The sequence below is a fragment of the Lagopus muta genome, chromosome 1, assembly GCF_023343835.1.
Source record: "Lagopus muta isolate bLagMut1 chromosome 1, bLagMut1 primary, whole genome shotgun sequence".
Taxonomy (NCBI): domain Eukaryota; kingdom Metazoa; phylum Chordata; class Aves; order Galliformes; family Phasianidae; genus Lagopus; species Lagopus muta.
In genome coordinates this window covers 110,481,169-110,504,363 of record NC_064433.1, presented here as the reverse complement: position 1 = coordinate 110,504,363, position 23,195 = coordinate 110,481,169, and the positions used below count along the sequence as shown (strand labels likewise).

The 23,195-nt window shown below is 42.3% G+C and overlaps 1 protein-coding gene across 1 annotated transcript in view; it reads left to right on the top strand.

Annotated features, from left to right (window-relative positions):
- Positions 1–1,932: 1,932 nt before the first annotated feature.
- LOC125698036 (amine oxidase [flavin-containing] A-like) overlaps positions 1,933–23,195 on the top strand; it is a 45,872-nt gene continuing 24,609 nt past the window's right edge. The window contains exons 1-3 of the mRNA XM_048955884.1: positions 1,933–2,075; positions 15,594–15,688; positions 20,070–20,207. Coding sequence (XP_048811841.1) covers positions 2,030–2,075; positions 15,594–15,688; positions 20,070–20,207 — 279 coding nt within the window. The 5' untranslated portion in view covers positions 1,933–2,029. The remainder of the gene's footprint in view (positions 2,076–15,593; positions 15,689–20,069; positions 20,208–23,195) is intronic.

The following is a 23,195-nucleotide window of genomic DNA, read 5'->3' as shown; positions in this document are numbered from 1 at the left end:
ACCCTCCAGAGCTGCTTGCTGGTTTGTTATTTTATTTATTTTTTGGTAGTACAAAAGGAATGGGGGCCATTGGTGGAAATTTTTTTATTATTAATTTATCTGTTCTAAGCAACAATTAACTTCTTTCCAAATCAAATTTTACCTGCTTGGCTAACACAATGTGTGTATTTTGTACTTTGATGTCATTTCTCATCATTAGAGCTGCGGTAGGTAAAGCCACGTGAATCTCTACTGCTCTTACACAAGCCAGCTGCAGCTGCATTCAGCAGCAGAGATTTTTTTGGCAACCTCATCTATCATCCAGTTATCTAGATGCACACAAGTTTCCTCATTAATGAAGAGGATGTTTTTGTTGCTTTTCACCAAACTTGGCTTCTGGATATCGAGGGAAGTGACACTTGGTGACACTTTTTGTTTGTTCAACTCCTGGTGACCCATTCAGCAGGGCCGGCAGAGCGATGAGAACGGTTCTCCGTACCACTCTCCAGAAGCAGAGTTGTTTTCCCCCAGTAAGCACAAACTGTTGGTGTGTTGCACATTCTGCTCCAAAATACCTATCAGTAACCATCCTGGGCTGTCCCCTCTGAGTTCACTTTACTCTGGCATGAAGCAGCAGCAGTCTCAGTGACAATGAGTGCTGTATCAATTAGCGGTCTCCCTGAGAGCTGTCTGTCAGTTTTGCATTAATATCTGGCACTTGTGTGCCTTCACCTCATTGAACTAGCTCTGCACACCCTCCTTTTTATAGAATAGAATCACAGAATTGTTTAAGTTGGAAAGGACTCTTAAGGGTCATCTGGTCCAATTCCCCTGCAACAAACAGGGACACCTACAGCTGCATCAGGTTGCTCAGAGCCCAATCCAGCCTGACCTGGAGTGTTTCCAGGGACAGAGCATCCACTGCCTCTCTGGGCAACCTGTGCCAGTGACTCACCACTTGTATTTGTAAAAAAAACGTCTTCCTTTTTTTAGTTTGAAAGCATTTCCTCTTGTCCTATCATAACAGTCACTGCTAAAGAGTGTCTCCTTCTTTCTTATAGCCCCCCTTTAGATACTGGATACTTTTAGATAGCGGATACTTTTCCCAGTACCTATTTTTACTTTGAAAGAAGAACTATCACTCTGTGCCTCCTACTCTTGATCCTCATGAAGATTAGTGGTTTCATACATACCTTTGCCTCTGGTCACTGCTGTCTTGCTTTGGCATAATTAGAACAAATCAGAAGCCCTAACTGTCTCAGCTGTGGGAAAGCCAAAGCATTTCTGTGGGCACTGCCTGTGTAGCATCAAACTCCCATTCATTCCTTTGGTCCTTCTCAGGCATGGAGGTGATTGTGGAATCCAACATCTCTTGGAACTTATATCAGTATTTATCATGAAGTGGCATTGGGATTTCCTACAATTATGTGAATTTTAAAGGTCTTCTGTGCTTACCTGGAAGGCAATACACAGGCAGTCTGCCTATTTTTTTCTACTTAGCTGCCCGGAGATGACATTTACACTTCAGCAATAAAAGTGGGCGAGCTGCAGAATGCACCACGACCTCACCACCAGAGCATAGTAGTACAAGTACAAACAGAACCGGTATTTTGCCAACGAGCTGTTATTGCGGGCATCCTCGTGGGGAATACGTGAAGGTTAACGCTTCATTCGGTGGCTCACGAGGGCTGTTTGACTCTAACAAATGCTCAGGCTTTGCTGCTGCCACCTGCAACCTCATTTCCACGCATCTCCAGATATCCCATGCTTATTGTCAGCTCTGATCAGCACAGTGACAACAGAGCAGACGCTGCGTCACCCTCGACCCCCTCGCACCGCGCCCAAAGCGGGACCCGACCGCCCCGTCGGGCCGGGAGCGTGGCGAACAGCGGGAGGGGCGTGGCTTATCGAGGCTCCGCCCCCTGGCGGCTCCCATTGGCGGGCGGGGCGGGCGGGACGGCGCGGCTCTGTCCGTCCGCCGGGAGCCGGTCCCGAGCCGCCGCCGCGGAAGGGCGGGTTGAAGGCAACGACCGGAGCGAGAGGCAGCAGTATGGCCGAGCCGTACGACGTGGTGGTGGTCGGGGGCGGTATCTCAGGTGGGTTCGAGAGGGCGCGGCGTCGGTCTCTAGCGGGACATCCCCGCCGGGAGCGGTCCCGAAGCTCATCCAGTGCTGGAGGACGGTGCCTGGGGCTGCGGAGCGCCCGCCTGAATGCCCGGGATCTCCCTTTCCATGGGGGCATCGCGGGGGAATGAGCGGTCGTTCATGCGAGGTCAGGTCTGCGGTGGCTCCGGGTCCACTTGGATGGGAAAACCGGAAAAAAGAAAAGGAAAAAAATCCCATGTTGGCGCCTAGGACGTGTCCACTTCCCGTGCTGGTTTGCACATTTTGCTCGTCAGAGGGAAATCTGTAGGAAAAAGTGACTTTCTAACGTCTACAGGTGTGGAAGTGTGCAGGGATACATGCTGGCGGGTTTGCGTCTCGAGAACGATGGTGTTTTTCATCGGTGCTTCTTTGGGTAGCTCGTGCAGTGCAGGTGTTGGTGCTCTTTTGCTAAATGCCGCGGAAAGGCGGCTGGGAATACCCGCACTGACAGATCGGTCGCTACAGGTGGTGTTGCTGAGAGATGCGCCCTGCAGACGGCTGAGTTCCCCACAGCGATAGGTGCTTCATTCCTTACCAGAACAGAAGTGCGTCCCAAAATGCGGCTCAGATCCACTTTCCAGCGAAGCTGTGATGCCCCATCCCTGAATGCGTTCAAGGCCAGGTTGGATGGGGTCCTGGGCAGCCTGAGCTGGTGGGGGGCAGCCCTGCCCACGGTAGAGGTTGGGGCTGAGTGGGCTCTGAGCTCCCTTCCAACCCAAACCATTCTGTGATTCTGTGATTAAACTGCAATGAATTTATAAGCAAAGCAGCATGGCTTTTTGGTTTTACCAGGTGCCTGGATGTTTTCCTGATAGCACAAGTCATTTGCTCTTCATCTTTAAAGTTCCTGTAAGGCACGCAGTCCACTTAGGGAATTACCACCCATAATGTGTGATCTGAATATGGTTTCTAGGACTCTGTGAAGCTTTTCATCCCCGGAGGGCACTTTGCTCCTCTGGCTTTCCAATCTACAGTAGTGTTTTAGAAATTACACTGGGCTTTTCTATTTCACATCTTGACTCATAGTGTGAGCATCAGTAAGTTAGTTCAGAACAGTTCATGGATTAAAGCCTACTGTCAATGGAGCCCAGCTGGAAATTTCAAGGTGTTGCAATCCATGAAAATTTGTCAGAGGAATTACAAGGACAAGTAAACATCACAACCCTCTTGAGGTACAGGAACACTTTCCTTGCCAATGGAAACCCTTATGTCATGCCAGTGGCATATCTTACCTCTTAAGGATTAGGACATATATCACTTAAAGAAAGAGACTGTAGAAAGATGAACACTAAATGCCTTATTTCATAATTAATCCATCTCTAGTACAGAGTACCAATCGTAGCTGGGAACAGTAATTCCTATCAGCTCTTGATTTGTTTTAGTTTTCACACAGCTGCTCAGTCTGCACTAAAATACCTATACCTCAGCTACATATGAAGTGCTGATTTCTGCTCTTATAAATGCATATCTAAGATTTCAGTTCTGGTGAGATAAACAGTAAAATATGGTCCAGTATGGGCAGGATTTCCCCTTCTACATCTCTCTTATCCCAGAACTGACTTGCTGCTGCTTGTTTCTCTGAAGATACATTTGCAGATGGCTCATCTGGTAAGGTTACTCTCTCCTCTGCTACTGTTACATCCTTAATACTCTTTACTTTATGCTTACCAGAAATGATAGGAAACATTAGGGTAAACCAGTTCTTTAATACATGAAATGTATATGAGGGACATGCTTGCTATATTGTGAGAGCTTCCCAGATGAGACAGTGGCTTTTAAAAGTATTCATACAGTGTCTAGCAAAACACATTTCAAACCCTGACTGGCACCTCTGGAGGTAACTGTTCCTTGGAGTGAGGAATGATCTTGAGAGATAGTGTCTGTAAAAGCCAATGCAGTCTTCTTGCCCATCCTCCTCCTGGCCTCTGCATACACACATCTGTATGCAGTCACTGCCAGGGTTATGAAATCAGCTCTGCACCTGTAGGAAGGGTGTAAGCTGGGCACCAGGGGTGCTTCTTGCATTGAGCCCTTTGTGGTGGGAAGAACTCTTATAAGAACTCTGTTTTGGTGGCATCTATTACTGGGATCTTTCTGCTGTACTCTGTAGAGTTGTGTTCAAGCTGTCCTGACTGCCTGAACAAGTACCTCTGGACCCCTGCAGAGAGGGAGCTGCAGAGCTTGGGCTTAATGTGTGTGTGCACATTAGAAGGATGGTGGCCAGTAAAAGCCTCAGGAACATGTTTGCATCATGCATAATGGATAGTGTCCACCTTTTACAGTTAATGGTAATTATTACATTTTATAATCAAGCATCTTACATAAATTAATACACGGAGTTACTTTCCTCATACCCATGGGGAATTCACCTGTATACACCTTGAATATTGTTCCCTTTTTCTCTTTAGAGGACTTTCTAATGAACTGAAGATGCTCTTCTGATTTGAACCGATTGTGACTCTTCAGCTGTGCATTTTGGTTTAGACTATGACACCCCGTCATTTGTCAAGGACAGTAAACTGACAGTGTTTGACCCACCATGAACTTGTATCTTATTAGCTAGCAGTATTCAGGTTAGAGATTAGGAAACATTTATTCTCAGGAAGAGTGATGAGGCAGTGGCACAGGCTGCCCACTGAGGTAGTGGAGTCACCATCCCTGGAGGTGTTCAAGGACCATGTGGATGTAGCACTGAGGGACGTGGGCAGTGGGCATGGTGAGGATAGGTTAGTGGTTGGGCTAGATGGTCTTAGAGGTCTTTTCTAATGTTAATGTTTCTGATTCTTTAAGTTGCTGTCATACCTGACACAGTGTCCCAATCCCATCTCCACTACTTGTTTCCCAAGCTAAGTCCACAATTACAGGGGTCTCAGTTTTCAGCTCTGTAGCCCTAGGATGAAGTGTACCCCATTCCTTTGATACATGAAGTGGATTGCAAGGAGCTTCAGCATACTTGCTCACTCCTTAAAGACTGCATGTTAATGGTTGAGCAGCCCTGAGCGCTCTGAGAGTTTACTGAACACTCAGATATTTCAGCTTTTAAGAGCTAGAAAACAATCCTCAGAGCTTTCTAACTAACCTAACTGGCACATATTTTCCTATGGATAACAAAATGCCTCATATTGACTCAAAGGCTACCTCCTTGCCAAATTTCAAGTTGCTGCTGCTAGTACTTCCAAAGTAGGAAAAAAAAAAAAAAATAGAAAATACTTGTTTTAAAAACTTTGGAAGGATGTTTGTTTCCTGAATATTTAGAAAGCCAATTTGACGAAGATTTTCCAGCCAAAAAAGAATCAGCATAAGAACCACACCCTGAAAGTTCAAGATTGAATTGAATTGAAGTAATCCCAGATATAAATACAAAGTGGGAGAAGAACTCCTTGAGAACTGCCCTATTGAGAATGATTTAGGGATTCTGGCTGATGAAAAACTGAACATGAGGCAGCAGTGTGCTCTTGCAGCCTGGAAGGCCAATGGTATTCTGGGTTCCATCTAAAGAGGGGTGGCCAGAAGGGTAAAGGCAGTGATTGTCCCCATCTGCTCAGCTCTTGTGAGGCCCCATCTGGAGTATTGCATCCAGGCTTGGGTTCCCCAGTACAAGAAGGACGTAGAGTTCTTGGAATGGATCCAGAGGAGGGCCACTAAGATGATCAGAGAGATGAAGCATCTGTTCTATGAAGAAAGGTTGAGGGAACTGGGCTTGTTTAGCTTGGAGAAGAGAAGGCTCCGAGAACATCTCAGTGGCCTTCCAGTATTTGAAAAGAATGTATAAACTGGAGGGAGAACGACTGTTTACAGTGGTGGATAGTAATAAGGCAAGGGGGAATGGTCTTAAACTGAGACAGGGGAGGTTTAGGTTAGATATTTGGAGGAAATTTTTCACTCAGAGGGTGGTGATGCACTGGAACAAGTTGCCCAAGGAGGTTGTGGATGCCCCATCCCTGGAAGCATTCAAGGCCAGGCTGGATGTGGCTCTGGGCAGCCTGGTGTGATGGTTGGTGATCCTGCACGTAGCATGGGGGGTTGAAGCTAGATGATCTTTGAGGTCCCAGGCCATTCTATGATTCTATGAAGACAGGCTGAAAGAGCTGGGCTTGTTCAGCCTGGAAAAGAGTAGGCTGTGGGAAGACCTTAGTGGGGCCTTCCAGTATTTAAAAGGAGTTTATAAGCATGAGGGAAATCAACTTTATACAAGGGTAGATAGTGAGAGGACAAGGGGGAATGATTTTAAACTAAAGGAGGGAAGATTTAGATTAGATGTCGGGGAAAGTATTTTACTGAGGAAGTGCTGAGGTGCTGGCACAGGCTGCCCAGAGATGTTGTGGATGCCCCATCCCTACAGGTATTCAAGGCCAGGTTGGATGGGGCCCTGAGCAATCTGTTCTAGTGCTTGATCTAGAGATTGGTGACTCTGCCTGTGGCAGGGGGGTTGGAACTTTAGGTTCCCTGAGGTCCCTTTCAACCCACGCTATTCTATGATTTCTGTGATAAATAGTTCAAAATGGGGAAAAGAAGGATGTAAGCAAAATGTCCCAACTTTTTCACTAGGAAGTTTGGACTGTGTTTACATGCCAGTCTCAGTTTACATATGAAATTTAAGACATTGGAAGCCCAGTTTATCAAACATATGGATAATTAAGGCTGATTATACACATAATGCAGAACAGGTATATCAGATATGGACAAATATAGCTAAAAGCAAGCAAGTTGAAGGCAACTAGCATGCAAATATTCTGGAAGAGTTTTCAGCACATTGCATTACGAGAACAAAGTACAAGGGAAACACTGCCACAATTGAAACTTGCACTGAGGATTGTCATTCTTTGACACAGATAGTTCTTATTTCCAAATAAAAACATGTTTGTTCCTAGCTAGAAACAAGGAGCTCTCATGGCTGAAGAAAACAGATGCTTAGATTTGCCAGCCACACGAAGGAAACAGCAGTGTTTTCTGTTGCATTTATAGAGGAGTCCAAGGGCCATGAATTGTAGGGGAAGCTGAAATGTAAAAATGCTAGTAATTAGTCTTTATATTGAAATAAAACATATGATATGCTGTGCGATTGGTTTTATTATCCCTTCTGTGGAAGAATACTTTGGCATTTCCTGCTTCATGATTTGCGATCAACAACTCCATTACTTGAGCTACCTACGCCTTGGCTGTAGACTTGGAATGAACTACTGAATAATGAGATGCAGATTTTTCCTTTCTTGCTATATTGGCAGCACAATTTACACTGTATACTGCTCAAATTGTTTTGACAGCATACAAACCTGCTGGTGGGTGGTAGTGTCAGATAAACTGTCAAACACACAGTTACTGGTAGAAGATAAAATTCAGTTGCACCTGTGTAAATCTGGAGTAGTTTTCTATAGTTCTTTTTTCTAATGCTACCTCCAGAATTTGTCCTTGAAAGAACGCAGTACCTGCCTCCTAAAATGTGTTTCTCTTTTTACATGTGCCCTGTGCTGGGCTCTGGTTACATGATTTGTTCCTGCTTGCTTTCGATATCCAACAGAAAAAGCAGCAGTCAGTGATACTGTTGTCATTCGGAGTGATACATTCCTCTGGGCCCTGTTTTTGGATGGAGGAGTAAATGTTGTACAGAGCTCTCTGCTCCCTGTGTACTGCTAGCAAGCTGAATGTCATTAAGTGAAGACTTCACTGCAGGAACAGAACAATGGACACCTCTCCGCCCATAAAAAAAAAAGTATTAAGGACATTATGTACACTGCTTACAAATAAGCAAAATACAAATTTCCATTTGTCTCTTTTCTTCATTATATGTTCTTATGTTTTGCTACCACAAATACAAAATCTTATGACTATGGGACATGTTTTTTTTGTTTTGTTTTGTTTTTTTGTTTTTTTGTGAAGACATGCCTTTGTGTTATGCTCACTGCAAGATATTTAGTATTGGCCAAAGCATATTTGCGATGCCAAGTACAGAAATATTAGAGAGTGGTGAGACGCTGGCACAGCTGCCCAGGGAAGCTGTGGTGCCCCATCCCTGGAGGCTCAAGGCCAGGTTGGATGGGGCCCTGGGCAGCCTGAGCTGGTGGGGGGCAGCCCTGCCCACGGCTGGGGTTGGGGTGGGTGGGTTTTGAGGTCCCTTCCAACTTGAGACATTTTGCGGTTGTATGACTCTATTTTGTCTTTCATCACATTCTTGCTGTGGTTTTCTATGGCTTTCCATGGTATCATTTATAAACTTCACCTAACGGAGGTGGTAACCTAAGTGATCACATCTGTTTCTGTTACTGAATGAAGCATGTGCTCCTTTGGTTTCTGGTAAAAATATAAAATAAAATAGTATATACAGCTGTGTGATTCATTGATTAGCAAATTCAGTGTTCCTAGAAGCATGCTATAAATCTATGGTTTGTCATTGGGAAGCAGGTTTTGCTCCAGGCTTAGCTGCAAGTTGTTGAAAGGTGGCAAAGAATGCTCCTGTTAGCTCAGTTAAGACGCAGTCTTAAGAGCATTATTTACTCCAGCAAGCAAAAGAAACAGCCAAGTTGTTAGGGCATATATCAAAATATGGTAGCATAATAAAAATAGGGATGGGACAGGCATTATGTCCCTCCCACGAATAGCAGTGTTGATGTTTTCAGTATTTGTGGTAATTATATCAATCACGGTTTTGCAGCAATTTTTTTTTTTTCCACAGATTTATTTACCTGACAATTACTGTTTCACTGTTAGAAATTCATTCTGCCTGCTGATCAAAGTAAAAAGAACTGTGCATGAGCACCTTAGCTGTTTCCATAAACTAGGTGCTGCCAAACTATGAACGTTTTCATGTGAGGAGGAGAATGTTCCCTTGTAAACTCTGTGCTAGCTAACCTTTTTCTGCCTCTATATTTGGGGTATACAGGAAGTTATATTGGGGAAATAAGTTTACTGCAGCCAGGTTTTGGACTTGAAAATTGCATGGGTATGTATGTAGGAGTGGAATCATCCTCTGAGTACAATTTGCTCTTCTTCATGTGCACTGTGTTTCTGTTAACATTGTCCATGAGAAACTGTCTTTGTACCCTTTAGGACACAGTTTGCATCTGTTTAAAGTATTTGGACAGTAGTGCTATTGAAACTAGCCAGAGTGGCTTGCTCTTAGTTAAGCAGTGTTCTCTGAGACAGAAAATACTTGTTCCTTTATGTGGAAATCTTAAGTGAATCAACTGGATTATGTTTGATGGAGGTTGAGGGGGTGAATTGATATATACGAAAATCAGAAAACAAGAAAATGCAGAAGTGCACCCTCATCCCCAGTGCCAAATACACTAAAACAGGGATAATGAAAAAGCTCGCAGAAAGACCAAATGCAGTCTCCAACAAACAGGAAGCTAGCAGTGGCAGTCTGGTGTTAGGCAACGCTAAAAGGAGAAATGAATATAGGCATGTGATCAGTGCTGTGTATTCTTGCTGTTCTGTGCAAATTTAAGGGAGTGTAATTTAATTAATAAGATCTTTTACTCAATTTCAGTGGCAATTTTAGATCAGACAGACTTGTAGTATGGAAACAATGCCTTCATTATCAGCCTTCTGTGTGTTGCTGTCCATTAGTGATTTCTCTGAAGCCAGTTTGATGCAATTGAGTACACTTTGTCTGTATTTTAAAACTCAAGGTGTACCAAAAATTTTCTGCAAAATCTTGTGGGGAAGAAGGACAATAAGGAGAAAGGAAGAGAGATTTTACTCTATAATCATGATAGAAATGTTTTGCATCTGTTATTGGCAGGTTCGTGTTTACTTGGCAAGGTGGCTTTGGGTTGAATAACAAGACATAATTCTCAGGTGGCTGTTGCCAGACTTAATTACTCAATTGTATCTTGAAAAAATTAGACTTTCCATTAGTGGAAGAGAAACAACGATCTCAGTGTTAGCATGCTGTTACAGTGGAACTTTAATGAGGATATATTGACAATTGCTTTACATTACTGATGTAAATTAGAATAATGAGCAAAAAGGTCTAAAAATTATCCCACTGTTAAGATCAGGAAAATATTAAGACTTTCCGTAATGATTTTGTCCTTAAGTTATTCAATTAAAGCTTGCTAGAAAACAACAGTGAGCTTGTAGCCTTTCACAGAAGATAATGATCTCACTTCATGTATGGAAGGGTAATGAAGAAAGATTTAAAGAAGGAATATTTTATTAAGTTGGTTTTGGTAAACTTTCACCCTGCCATTGGTTGCATAAAAGGCAAATACACTTTGTGTAAGAAACCAGCAAATAAACAATACATCCAGAAAAACAGCAGACAGTTGCCTTTTCCATGGTAACAGTTAATTTTCTCTTTGTTTTGGAGTGCTTGACACAGCTTGGCCTCAGTTTGAAAGGTTAAAAGCCCCTGAAAAATCAGGCTTCTTTAATACACTGAAATGCCTCATGTACTTAAGAGTGCCTTCCAGACTTCATGCCCATAGCATGATCTTTTTCACCAGGTATATGAGTGCCTGGAGGCAGTGTAAGAGGTTTTACAAGGCTGTGCTGTAGTGAACTTCACGCTGGCTGCAGCTAACCAAGGTAGAGCTCATGGTGAGAGAGCATGACTTGTAATAGGGAAGATGGAGCCTGGTGAGAGACACGCAGCCGTGCCTTGCAGGATATTTGTGACAGAGTGGAGTACCCATACTGTAGAGATCAGCCTCTTCTCCCAGGTAACAGTGATAGGACAAGATGTAATGTTGTTAAGCTGTATCAGGAGAGCTTCTGGTTGGATATTAGGGAGAATTTCTTCTCAGAAAGAGCGGTGAGGCAGTGGCACAGGCTGCCCAGGGAGGTGGTGGAGTCACAACACCCGGGAGGTGATCAAGAGCTGTGTGGATGTGGCACTGAGGGACATGGGCAGTGGGCATGGTGAGGATAGGCTAATGGTTGGACTAGATGGTCTTAGAGGTCTTTTGTAACCTTAATGATTCTATCATTCATGCATAGTGCTGGTGAGCTGGCGTTCAGTTTAAATATCTAGTTGTTACTCAGCTGATGCAAGTTATCTGAAGAGAAGGGAGGGGGATCCAACACTTTTAGCCTTGGTGTTGTGATGGTCAGAACTGTTCTCTTCCTGGCTTGGTGACGTTTTCATGATTTTAGATTGCTCCCACTCCCTTTCATTGTGGACACTGCCCTCATATATTTTGCAAATGCTCAATATCCATCTTGTTAGAAGTGCTGTCTCTAGGACAGATGCTGGTAATTTTTGCCCCCTATCATGACATCATGGGATCTGTTTGGTGAACTGGATTTACAGACTACATATTTTGAAAAGTACAATTACTCTTCTGTACAATTCTATCACGTTTCCAATAAAGTAACATCTTTTTATGATTTTTTTTTTTTTATCTCACACCGTTGGTGTCATAGAACTCTGTTTAGATGCCCCATATTAATCCTTATAATGAGGGAACTTGGAATGATTATAATTAATGTTTCTCATACAAACGCTTCCCTATTTCATAGGGAAACACTTCCCATGTTACATGGCTCTGGTGGGAGTTGAGTTGAAGTCTCTTAAGCCCCAGCCTTGGACTCTATCTGTAGGGAGGATCTTTTCTCTCCTATCAGGTGCAGGCATGCTGTGTAGTATACCCATAGAATCATAGATTCATAGAATCCTTAGAGTTGGAAAGGACATCTATAGGTCATCTGTGGGAATACAAGAAAAACTATTCAGAGCAGCAGCTGTGAAGCAAGACAAATAGTAGTCATCTAGTCCAACTTTCCTGTTATGAACAGGGGCATCCACAGCTAGATCAGATTGCCCAGAGCCCAGTTCAGCCTGGCCTTAAGTCTCCAGGGATGGGGCATCCACCACATCTCTGGACAGCTGGTTCCAATACTTCACCATTCTCACTGTAAAATACTTTTTCCTTCTATCTAAACTAAATCTACTCTCTTTAAGCTTGAAATCATTTCTCCTTATTCTATCAGAACAGACCCTGCTAAAGAGTGTGTCCCCTTCTTTCCTGTAGCTCCCTTTTAGCCATTGAAAGACTGATTTTTCCTTCAGACCACATACAGAATGCAGTATTGTTCTCTGTTTCATCCATGGTGTATGCCTGATAGTCTGCAGATTGGCATGAAATCATCTTAAATTCTTTTTTTTCTTTTTTTTTAAAACTGTATCCAGTGTTTTGATGCACTTGAAACCACTTTGCTTGATATCATTATGACAATTTTCTGAAATGAAGGCAGCAGCAATATGATCTGTGACTGCAGCAATTCTGTGCCCTTAACAGCACTGCAGAATCAATTGGAGAAGAGCTTTCTTGTGTGGTGTCTTCAGACACAGAGAGCCTGGTATGAGATTGCCATAGAAACCCTTGTGGAGGATGCATAAGTCATCCGGCTTTGTTTATTCTGATCTAATAACAAGTGAATTTCTCCAGCCAGATACTTCAAATGAAGCATGGTTTTGGCAGGCTCTTTTCATCTTTCTGAAGCAGAGAGTATTTTGTACTTGTAGAGTGTACGGAATGAGCATGGCCAGCAATCTGGGGTCCTTTGCAGCTTTATCTCTAGGCCAGGCTCAGAGGCTGTGGAGGAGTCAACCAGCACAACACCAGTCTAGGGTATTGGAAGCCATGATGATGACGGGAGGAATCACAGGGTGAGGAAAACATCTCCAAGTGCAGTGTGGTGAAAGGCTGTGAAACAGTGCCCGCTGCAGTTACAGGAAAGGCCCTACGTGTGCTTGTCAGGGCATAGGTCTCCAGCTTAGGAAGAAGAAGGCACTCAGGTGGGGTGGCAGTGGTAGAAATATCTGTCCTTTGCTCGTACAAGCATACACAAGTGTATCAGTGAAGTGTCTTGCTTGAGTCCTGACTGTAGCCTGGAAGTTCACAGCCCGCTGCTTGGCATGGCTTGGTGTGCCATGCTTGAAGGACAACTTGGATATTGCGTCTGGTTTCAGAGCAACGTGTGGTGAGGGGGCATGGCAATCTCTTTTGAGGCTAGTTAGCCCATGTCTCAAAAGCACACAGGCTTTTTTGACCTGTGGGGTTCTTAAAACATGCGTGTGGAGGCACCTCTCTGTAGTGCACTTCAGTTCAAACTAGCAAGGAGCTGAAGAGTTGAATTCAGTAGCTGTGTGTAGACATTGTCTGCATGTGAGTGTTCTTGCTAGTCCTCCATTCTCAAAGAAAATTGTGTCTGTGCTTCAAACAAACAAATGCACAGTAACACTCTTCAATCAGCATATTTTGTCTTCTCCCCAGCCCCTACCCCTGCCTACCTTTTTTTCTGGTTTTATTCTATTAAGAAAAGAAAACTATTTTAATTTGGGATTGCTCTATTTACTTATTTTTTTTTTAATGTTCTGCATAAATATACATATTTTTATATTTGACCTTTTGAGTCTAATCTTCAGCTTTTAATTTTGGGGAGATAAAACTATCACTACCTCTGCTTATGCTGTGTCATTGGCCTTTTCAAGTTTCGTAAACCTGAATTTACAAATTGGCACTGTTTTTAATTCTCAGTCAGGCTCTCTGCCAACTGCCATTATCACTGTCATGGTGTATCTCTTGTCCTTTTCCAGTCTCTATAGCTCTGAAGCCGGGCTTGTGTTGTTTTGCTTTTTTCTTTTTTCCATTGGTCCACAGTGATTCTTGGGTTAACAATAACAAATCTAAAAGTCTATTTGGCTGGAGTACAAGATTAATGAATAAGCAGGATAGAAGACCACAGTCATATTACCACGTGTTCTCCATACTTTAGCTGCCTTTCTTTATTAGGACACATCATATAATTAAGGTATGAACCAACATTCAAGTTAACTTTCAACCTAATTCACTGAAATCATTATTCTTTCTAAAGAACCGTTGTGTGGTTATAACTGTTGTATACAGTATGAAATAAGAGACAAGCTTGTCAGTCTTCGACACCAATGAGGTTATTGGATTTGCATACAGTCATTTTTTTTTTCATACCTAGACCAGATTTTCTGCCATTTCATGTTCCTATGCATATTTTCAAAAAACATGCATCTATCCAATACCTATGCATCTTATATATAGAGACTTTCTTGTAAAAGAATTACCGTTTGTGCCTGAGTGTCTAATTCATGAAGAATATATAAATTCAAGTTTCCATTTTATGTGTTTAAGAAATCCAAGTTTTTGTGACAGTAACCAGTGCAAATTTTTTGAAAAAAATCATTCTTCCAAATATAAAAATATTTATTTATAAGAAAACGCTGCAGTTTGCATTTCCAGCACTGAAGTCTATGTTTATGCTGAGGATGAGAACACTATCAGCAAAATGACATAGGAAAGAACAATAACTATAATTGTCTTGTCTGTAGTCTTTAACGCAAGAAAAGTTATTGAAAAAAATTATATCAATGAATAAGATGTTCACTTCTACTGAGAAATTTTTTGTCAGCGTAAGACATCTGAACTTCCTCTCTTCTTGCTTCCATTAAATCCTGTCCCACCATATTAAAAGATCACATACACAGAAGTTTATGGGCTGTTCTATATTGTCCTCAGTATAAATGAGTACTCTTGGCGCTGCTCAGAACCTTAGAATGATTCCTCTCATCTGACCTTTTAAGTCTTGTATTCTTTGTGGGCTCACAAACAGTTGCTTTTAATCAAATTTTGAAGTAGTGTAATATATATGAATATAATATTATTTTACTACAGGGTATATTAGATGTTCTGATCAATAAGTCTGGCTTTTGTGTACTTAAGGAGGGGAAACAACTCCAGAGGAACAATGCTTCAGTGCCAAATTGCCCTACAGGACAATGGGATAATCTGATTTCAGAAACTCATGATTGCCTTTAACAATTTCATTTCTCATTTATAAAAAGCGAAAAGGACTTCTGTCCAATTGAATTTTTGGTTCTCTGTAGTGTGTCTATCACAAAATCCCATAATTAGATAATTTTTGCTGAGACGGTAATTCCTTTTATAAAGTACCTACATAGAGGCTATTTGATTGCCACGATCAAACTCTGTTGTTTAAAATTAATCTTGACAGTGAAGCAGACTTTTTTTCTGTATATAAGTGAGGACAATGGACAACAGCAGAGTGGAGAGTTGGGTGAGAGAAGAAATGTGCTAGAACATATCTGTTTCGTATATTACTATTCCTATCACTCTAGCCACACAAGCTCCATGTGGTAGACTCCCCCTTTCAATGCATTACACAAAAGAAAAATGAGATGCATGCCCGTAACAACAGAGATTAATTTCTTTAAAAAGCCAAAAATGCTAACCCAGAGGAGGCAACTTAAATCTCTGGAACGTTGTTTATGCAGTTGCTTATCATATGCAGCTAAGCAGCAGTCATGTGATTTCTGTGATAAGACACCGTGAAAAGTTTCAGAATTCTTGCAGGATTCTTTGAAAACATTGTTATGGTTCCTGACCATGAAGCCTTGATTCAGCTTTGGACCATTATATTTACTAGTTGCCACTTGGTTTAGAGCATGCTCTTTTTTTTTTTTTTTTTTTGCAGGCTTGTCGGCTGCCAAGTTGCTCTATGAGTTTGGACTCAATGTGGTAGTACTTGAGGCCCGGGACAGAGTTGGAGGAAGGACATTTACCATCAGGGTAGGTGCTTCCTTAAATTTGTGACTCTCTCACTTGTGCTGGTCTATGGTACTGCAAATGTCACACCTGTCTTCCAGAAGGGCAAGAAAGAGGATTCAGGGAACTACAAGTCAATCAATTTCTAGACATATGGACAAGAAATGTACCAGTCTGCATGGATTCAGGAAGGGGAAGTCATACTTGATAACTTATGATGAAATGACTATCATGATAGACAGTGGGAGAGCAGTGGATGCTGTCTGCCTGGACCTCAGCAATTTAGCAGTGTCTTCCAGTGTCCTCATAGAGAAAATATGAAATATGGGTAGTTAAGCCGATAGTGTGATTGAAAACTATCTAAATGGAAGGTCCCAAAGGTTGGTGAGCACTTCTATGAAGTGTGGAGGGAGATGTGTACCTAATGGTGTATCTGAGGGGTCCCATCCTGTTTAATGTATTCATTAATTTTGCTAGGAACTTTTAGATTGGAAAAGATCCATAAGATCCTGAAGTCCAACCATAACTTAATACTAATTCCTGTCCTCCAGCACCACCATCTACACAGCTCTTAAATACCTCTGAGGATGGCACCTCTACCACTTCCCTGGACAGCCTGTTCCTATGCCAAACCATCCTTACAGAAATTCTTCTTGATATCCAGTCTAAACCTCTTGTAACACAACTTGAGACTACTTCCTTGTGTCCTATTGCTTCTTACTTTAGAAAAGAAATTGACTCTCACATTGCTACATGCTCCTATCAGGTGGTTGTAGAGAGCACTGAGGCATCCTCTCAGCCTCCTTTTCCTCAGACTAAACAGCTGCTGCTCCTTCTGCTGCTCTTCATATGTCTTGCTTTCTTGTCTCTTCACTAGCTTTTCCGAACATGTTTCAATGACTCAGTATCTTTCTCATAGTGAGGGGCCTAAAACTGAACACTGGTTGAGGTGCTATCATATCTATGTCATGATCTGAATGGTGGGGTAAAGTGTATCCTCAGCAAGTTGGCTGATGATACAGAAGTGAAATAAGTTGTTAGTACACCAGAAGGTCATATTGCCATCCACACGGACCTGGACAGGCTGGAGAAATGGTTTGATGGGAACCTCATGAAGTTTTGCAAGGGAAAGTACAAAGTCCTGTACCTGACGAAGAACAGCCCTAGGCATGAATGCATGCTGAGGGCCACCCAGCTGGAAAGCAGATTGGCAATGAAGGACCTGAGAGATTCTAGTGTACACCAAGTTGAATGTGAGCCAGCCACGTGCCACAAAGAAATCTCATGTTTTTTGGGAGGATTGCATTAGGCAAAGTATTGGCAGCAGGAGGAGGGAAGTGATCTACTCGGCACTAGTGAGGCTACATTTGGAGGACTGTGTCCAGTTCTGGTATCGCAGTTCAAGAGAGGCGAGTTCAAGAGAGGAAGGAACCTTCAAAGATGATCTCCTCCAAGCAGCAAGCACGCACTGCTATCTCATGTCCAATTTTTCATCCACAAGTACCCTGAAGTCCTTTTTCATGTGGCTGCTTTCCATCCATTCCTCCCCTAGTCTGTACTGATACCAGATGTTTGACATTGCACTTGGCCTTGTTGAACTTCACAAGGCTCATATGGATTCTTTTCTCAAGCCTGTCCAGGTCCGTTTCACAAATCACCAAGGTTGGGAAAGACCCATGAGATCATCCAGTCCAACCATCCACTTATCACCATTAGTACTCACTAACCCATGTCCTTCAACACAAAATCCAAACATTCCTTGAACACCTCCAAGGTCGGTGACTCCACCACCTCCTTGGGCAGCCCATTCCACTGCCTGACCACTCTTTCAGAGAAATAGTATTTCTTAACATCCAACCTAAATCTCCCCTGGCGCAGATTGAAGCCATTTCCTCTATTTCTATCACCGTTTATATGAGAGTACAACCTCCCTTCAGGTAGTTATAGAGAGCAATGAGGTCTCCCCTGTTCTCCAGACTGATCAATCCCACCTCCTTCAGCCACTCCTCATAAGGCCTGTGTTCCAGACCGCTCACCAGCTTTGTTACCCTTCTTTGAACACTCTTCAGGGCTTCAGTGCAGTGAGGGACCCAAAACTGGACACAGTACTTGAGGTGTGGCATCACCAGAGCTGAGTACAGGGAACAATCACTTCCCTGTGCCTTCTTGGCCACTGCTGGCTTATGTTCAGATGCCCTTTGGAAGGCATCTCTTATTTCTGTCATATCACTGCATCATGGTGCTTTGTGTTTCTGCAAACTTGCTGAGGATTCACTCAGTCCTACCATCTGTGTTTTTAATAAAGATATTAAATAGTACAAGTCCCAGTATCAAACACACTGGAGAGAATCTAACAAAGGGCCCTACTAAGGTAATGAAGGAACTTTAGCATTCTCCTATGAGGAAAGGCAGAGAGAGATGAGTCTGGTTGGCCTGGAGAAGAAAAGGCTCAGGGGAGGACTTTATCATTGGCTATAAATATATGAAAGGAGGATGAAAAGAGGACAGAGGTATGGTCTTCTCACTGGTGCCAAGTGACAGGACAAGAGGCAATGGGCATAAACTGGCACAAAGGAGGTCCCATTTGAAAAACAGGAAATGTTTTGGTTTTTTTTTCTCTAGGATTGACTGAGCACTGGTATAGATTGCCCAGAGGTCTTCCTCCTTGGTGATACTCAAAAGCAATCTGAGCATGGTCTTGAGCAAGCAGCTCTTGGTGGCCCTGCTTGAACACAAGTTGCATCACATATATTCCAGTGGGCTCCTCTGACAGGAGGCACTTTAGAATTGATCTGGATGTGACACTGAGAATTATGAAATGGAATTTGGATTCCTAAGAATCTTATGCATGTAGTGCCATTTTAGCTGAACTGTGATACCTTGCCTGGCCTCTGGTAGCAGGTTTTCTGTAGGTGCAGTGAAGTGTTGGATACCTTAGGCTGTCTAAAACATTGTTAATCATCCTTACTAAGGTAATTGAACTCTTCCCACATTGTCCGTATCCTTTGTCCATGGCAGGATCTGCTCTGCATGTAACCAGTGGTAAGACAAGAGAGAATGGCCTCATGTTGCACCAGGGGAGGTTCAGGTTGTATATCAGGAGGAGTGATGAGGGAGGTGCTGGAGTCACTGTCCCTGGAGCTGTTTAAGGAAAGGCTGTAGATGTAGTAGTTAGGGACACAATTTAGTGGGCAATATTGATGGTAGATGGACGGTTGGACTAGATGATCGTAGAGGTCTTTTCCAACCTCAGTGATTTTGTGATTATAGAGAGAAACCATCATCTGAGACTGTGAATGTCAAAATATTTCTCCTCCCATTCCACTCTCACTTTGCAAACTGTAGCAGGCATGATAGCTATGTAGAAAGCAGCCTGAGCAGGGCCAGACATCACTACAGCACAGGCATATGTTTTAGCATGGCTTAACATTATCCTGCTTTTAAAAACTGACTGCATCTTGGCTGCCATTGAAAAGAAAATGAAAGAATCGATGAGTCACCTGAGGCACAGGGTAATGTAATACAGATGTTACCTCTGCCTCCCAGTCTAAAAATGGGAGATTTAAATTAGATCAGATGCCATTGCTTGGGAAACAGTGGTAAACAGTGGGGTTTCAGTGGAAATAATTGTACATGAAACATAAACAGCATCCCTCTGTGATGCTGAAAATGCCTGGCTTCAAATGCATGCTATAAACAGCCTTAAAAAAGTTAACTATCCTGAGTGTTACTGCCTTGGAAAATCAGCCCTCTTTTAACAGCATGTATCTTAAACTTCTTACTTTCTGCCTGCTTCCCAAGTGAGCATGATGCTGGTCCAAGTGTTGTATGCAGAGTGCCTTTGCTGGCAGGCATGGCTAGAGACTGCTAGCTCAGGTGCAGCGGGGTAGATCCACAGTGTGCTATTCTGCAAAGGAGCTTACATCCTTTGAATACTGCACTGCAGTGCTCAGCAGCTACAGCATTAAATGTAAGCAGGTATCTGCAGAGAGAAAGGAAAAAAGAAAACAACCCTGGTGCTTGAGATAGTTTTGATTTGAGAAAAGTTTTGCAATGGCAATTAAAGTATTATGAGTGCTGAGAGAGTGAGGTTAGACTTCTTACCAATGTATTTAGTTGGATATTTCTTATATTCTCATGCCTTTTGTATCAAGAAAAAGCCAGTACTGAAAACTATAGTGAAATTTAAACAAGTTAAGCCCTGTTGAACATGTGCATGGTAAAGACACTAATCTTTTGTGTGTCTGTCATTACAGGGCTCACTGTTGCTTATGTTAGTATGCCTTGTCTCCTCTTCATATGGTTGCAGTGCTATTCAGCATGGAATATTTTTTCTTGGTTATAGGTGTTTGTACTGAGGAGTTTCCTACAGAGCTTTTGATTCCTGTATTATTTCTTTTGACAGAACAAGCAAGTTAATTATGTGGATGTTGGTGGAGCATATGTGGGACCTACACAAAATCGTGTTCTCCGGCTGGCAAAAGAGCTGGGTATTGAGACCTATAAAGTGAATGTAGATGGCTATTTCATCCATTATAAGTGGGTAAGTATTACATCTTTCATTTTCAGATACTTAAAGATAACGCTGAATTTTGGAAACTACTGGCAGTCATTCAAGGGGTTTCATTTAAAGCTTGCTCTTGGGAATCCCATTAGCACCTGTTTGAAGTGTTGTTACTCTCCTATAACTTCCTGGCAGTTAGATAAATGATTCTTGTTTTCTTTTGAAAAGTCCTCAAAAAATTAGACATGTGGCATTCTAAAATTTGATACATTCAGCACCTGATTATCTTTTCACATATTCTCTAAAGGATTGTTGCCTGAAAATTCTCTTTCTGAAATACAAGCCCAGTTCAATACTGGAAAAAGAATAATCCTATTCGATAATATTGAATAATGATATCAAACAACAGTATTATGGGACTAGCCTTGGAGTATTGTAATGACTGTGGCCCACTTATGTAGCTAGCTTCACATGAGGTATCTCCCGGTCCCTTAGAGTGGGATTCATCTTACTTAAAATTGGATATCTAGAAATTGCACACTTGCTGAGATTCTCTGGCTCATGGTGAGGAATAGGCACTTCCAAGGCTCACCATAAACGTGTCTGAGATGTGAGACTGAGGGAGTTCGAATAACTCCTTCTGGTTAGGTATGGTTAAATGGCTAAAGTGAACTGAAATGAAAACTATCTTTAAAGCAGTTTATCAGCTCTTGTCTTAGTTCTTTAGCCCACCAGTTTTTTACTCAGGTCCTGCTCAGGACCAGTACAGAGGGAGAGTGGTCAGAGAGAGAGAGAGGGACAAAGGTATAAGGTGCTAAGTGTCCATCTTCATAACTCACAAATTACTTTCCATTATTATTATTATTATTTTTAATATCTTTTTGTTTTGGTACTTCCCAGACAAGGCTTGAAGCCTGTGTGAGGCAGAATTGACCTGCTTGATAGAGGCAGGTCTATGTGGTGGATCCTTAACTGATTTAATTGTTATTATCTTCCTACTTTTAGAGCAATAAGCTCATGCTGGAAAGTTCAGTGGCCTACTTCTGTAGTTTCTCCTTACTGGGGAGATTCATGCCATGCTCATAGAATAGTCACATCTTAAATAATTGTGTAGTCAATCCACTCAAAATATTGACTGCACCACCTGGTATAAAATGGACATAGTTCTATGGCAAGTGAGGTAGGCTGGTTTTACCAGCTGTATGCTTGGCCCACTGTATTTAATTTGAGCACACACATGGAACTCTTTGCTTCTTAAAAGGCACTTATCTTCTGTGTGTTAAATAAAAGGCTCTAACAGGTTTCATGAATTTGAGTCCTTAATCCATTTTGACGCTGAAAATACATCTTTTTCTGTCCCTTATTACATTATGCATGTCCTTGCTAATGACCAAGTAATTTTGTAATTTTTCTTTGAAGTGGAATCATGTTCCTAAGCAAGAGGTGGAATTATGAGCTGTTAGCTGGATCACAGGCTGTGGATCAATTCTAGACTGGGCATTGCGGTCATGCCAATAAAACCAAGGTTGTCAAGAGAGGCATAGCTGTTGAACAGGAGGACAGCAAAGAGAATCTGAGGTCTCCCTGTGTGGAAAGACTTAAACACGGAATAAATAATAATTATGCTTTTCCTGCAGTAGGTCTCATTCCTCCCACAACCTCTTCCCATGAATTGCAGGCTTTTTGTTTTCTTTTCTTTCCCTAAGGTTTTTCACTTTTTTTTCTCCTTCTTCTCTGAGAGCTCACGTAGTCACCGTGTCCTTTGTTTCAGGGATTTGTTATTGATCTATCTCTACATCCCACTTCTGCTTGAAACTTTTTGAAAACAAACTGTGCAGTCCAGGTTGTTGGCTAGGTTGATGAGTGCTCAGTGATCTTAGGGTTTGTACTTTTTATCGTGCACTGACAGTGAGTGTTCCTGGTGGGGATTTGTGCTTTCTTTGCTGTAGGTGTACATTTCATATGTATCAGAGGTGCTTAGGGAACCCAAAGGAGTATTTTGTAGAAGATAAAAAATGTGTTACTGAAGAAGTGAATTGATATTAGAGGACACTGCCCCAGGAATTTAATATTAGTCTAGAAGAGGGATGTGTGCAGCTTCTTGGATACTGCCAGCCTTCGAGTTTGAGGAGTCAGCCTGAAGGCTTTTCCCCTTGCATCTCATGTACTGTTTCTGTCCCTTAGTGGCTGTGAAGGCAGGGTCAGAAAGGAGGGGCTCTTCCCAAGAGCCTATCTGTGGACTCTGCAATCTTGCAGCAGTTTTGTCAGAGGTGAGAGGGAGAGCTGTACTGAGGAAAGGCTGAACATTTCTTTAGATGTAGTTCTGACAATCATTCATTCTATCATATGTGATCCTCACCATGCCCAGATGAAGAGATTTTTGGCTGTTTGTTTACCACAGTTGTCAGTTCAGTTTGGCTCCTTCTGCAGGTTTCCAGGATACAGCTTGGGTTGGGTTAGGGAAAAGTAGGAAAGTGATTTATCCAGAAGGGGAAGCTGCCAAGGGAAAGTGGAAGTCCCCCTGAGGGATTTCATGAGCTGCTGTGCTCTAGATGGAATTTTTCCAGTATGTTTGTGGAAAAATCCCACATGCTAGATGCTTTAGAAACTGTGTTGCTTGTTGTGGGCAGGTTTGCTTTGTAGTCTTGGTTTATTTGAAATTCCAAATATATAATTAAAGTTTATCTTTTCTTTTATATATTCATTCTCTCCCATCAGTTAGCATGGTAAAATGGGCTGCTTTGATATCAATCAGAAACTTGTTTGTATCCTGTCACTGAAAATCTGTAACTTCTGGGTGTAGTTTTTTTTGCCAGACTTTCTTTCCAGCCAGATTGCTCCATGGCTGCTCTCCCATAGTTCATAAAGAGCATTTTTTGGATGAGAAAAGGCAGATGTGCTGAGGTTCTGTCTTTCCAGAAGGGGCAGATAGCTTTGCTTTTTTACACAGATCCTTGAAATTTGCTGTGTTTCATTTTCACCTTCTTTTTAGCAGAAGACCTTAGAATGTAAAGGCATTCATGCTTT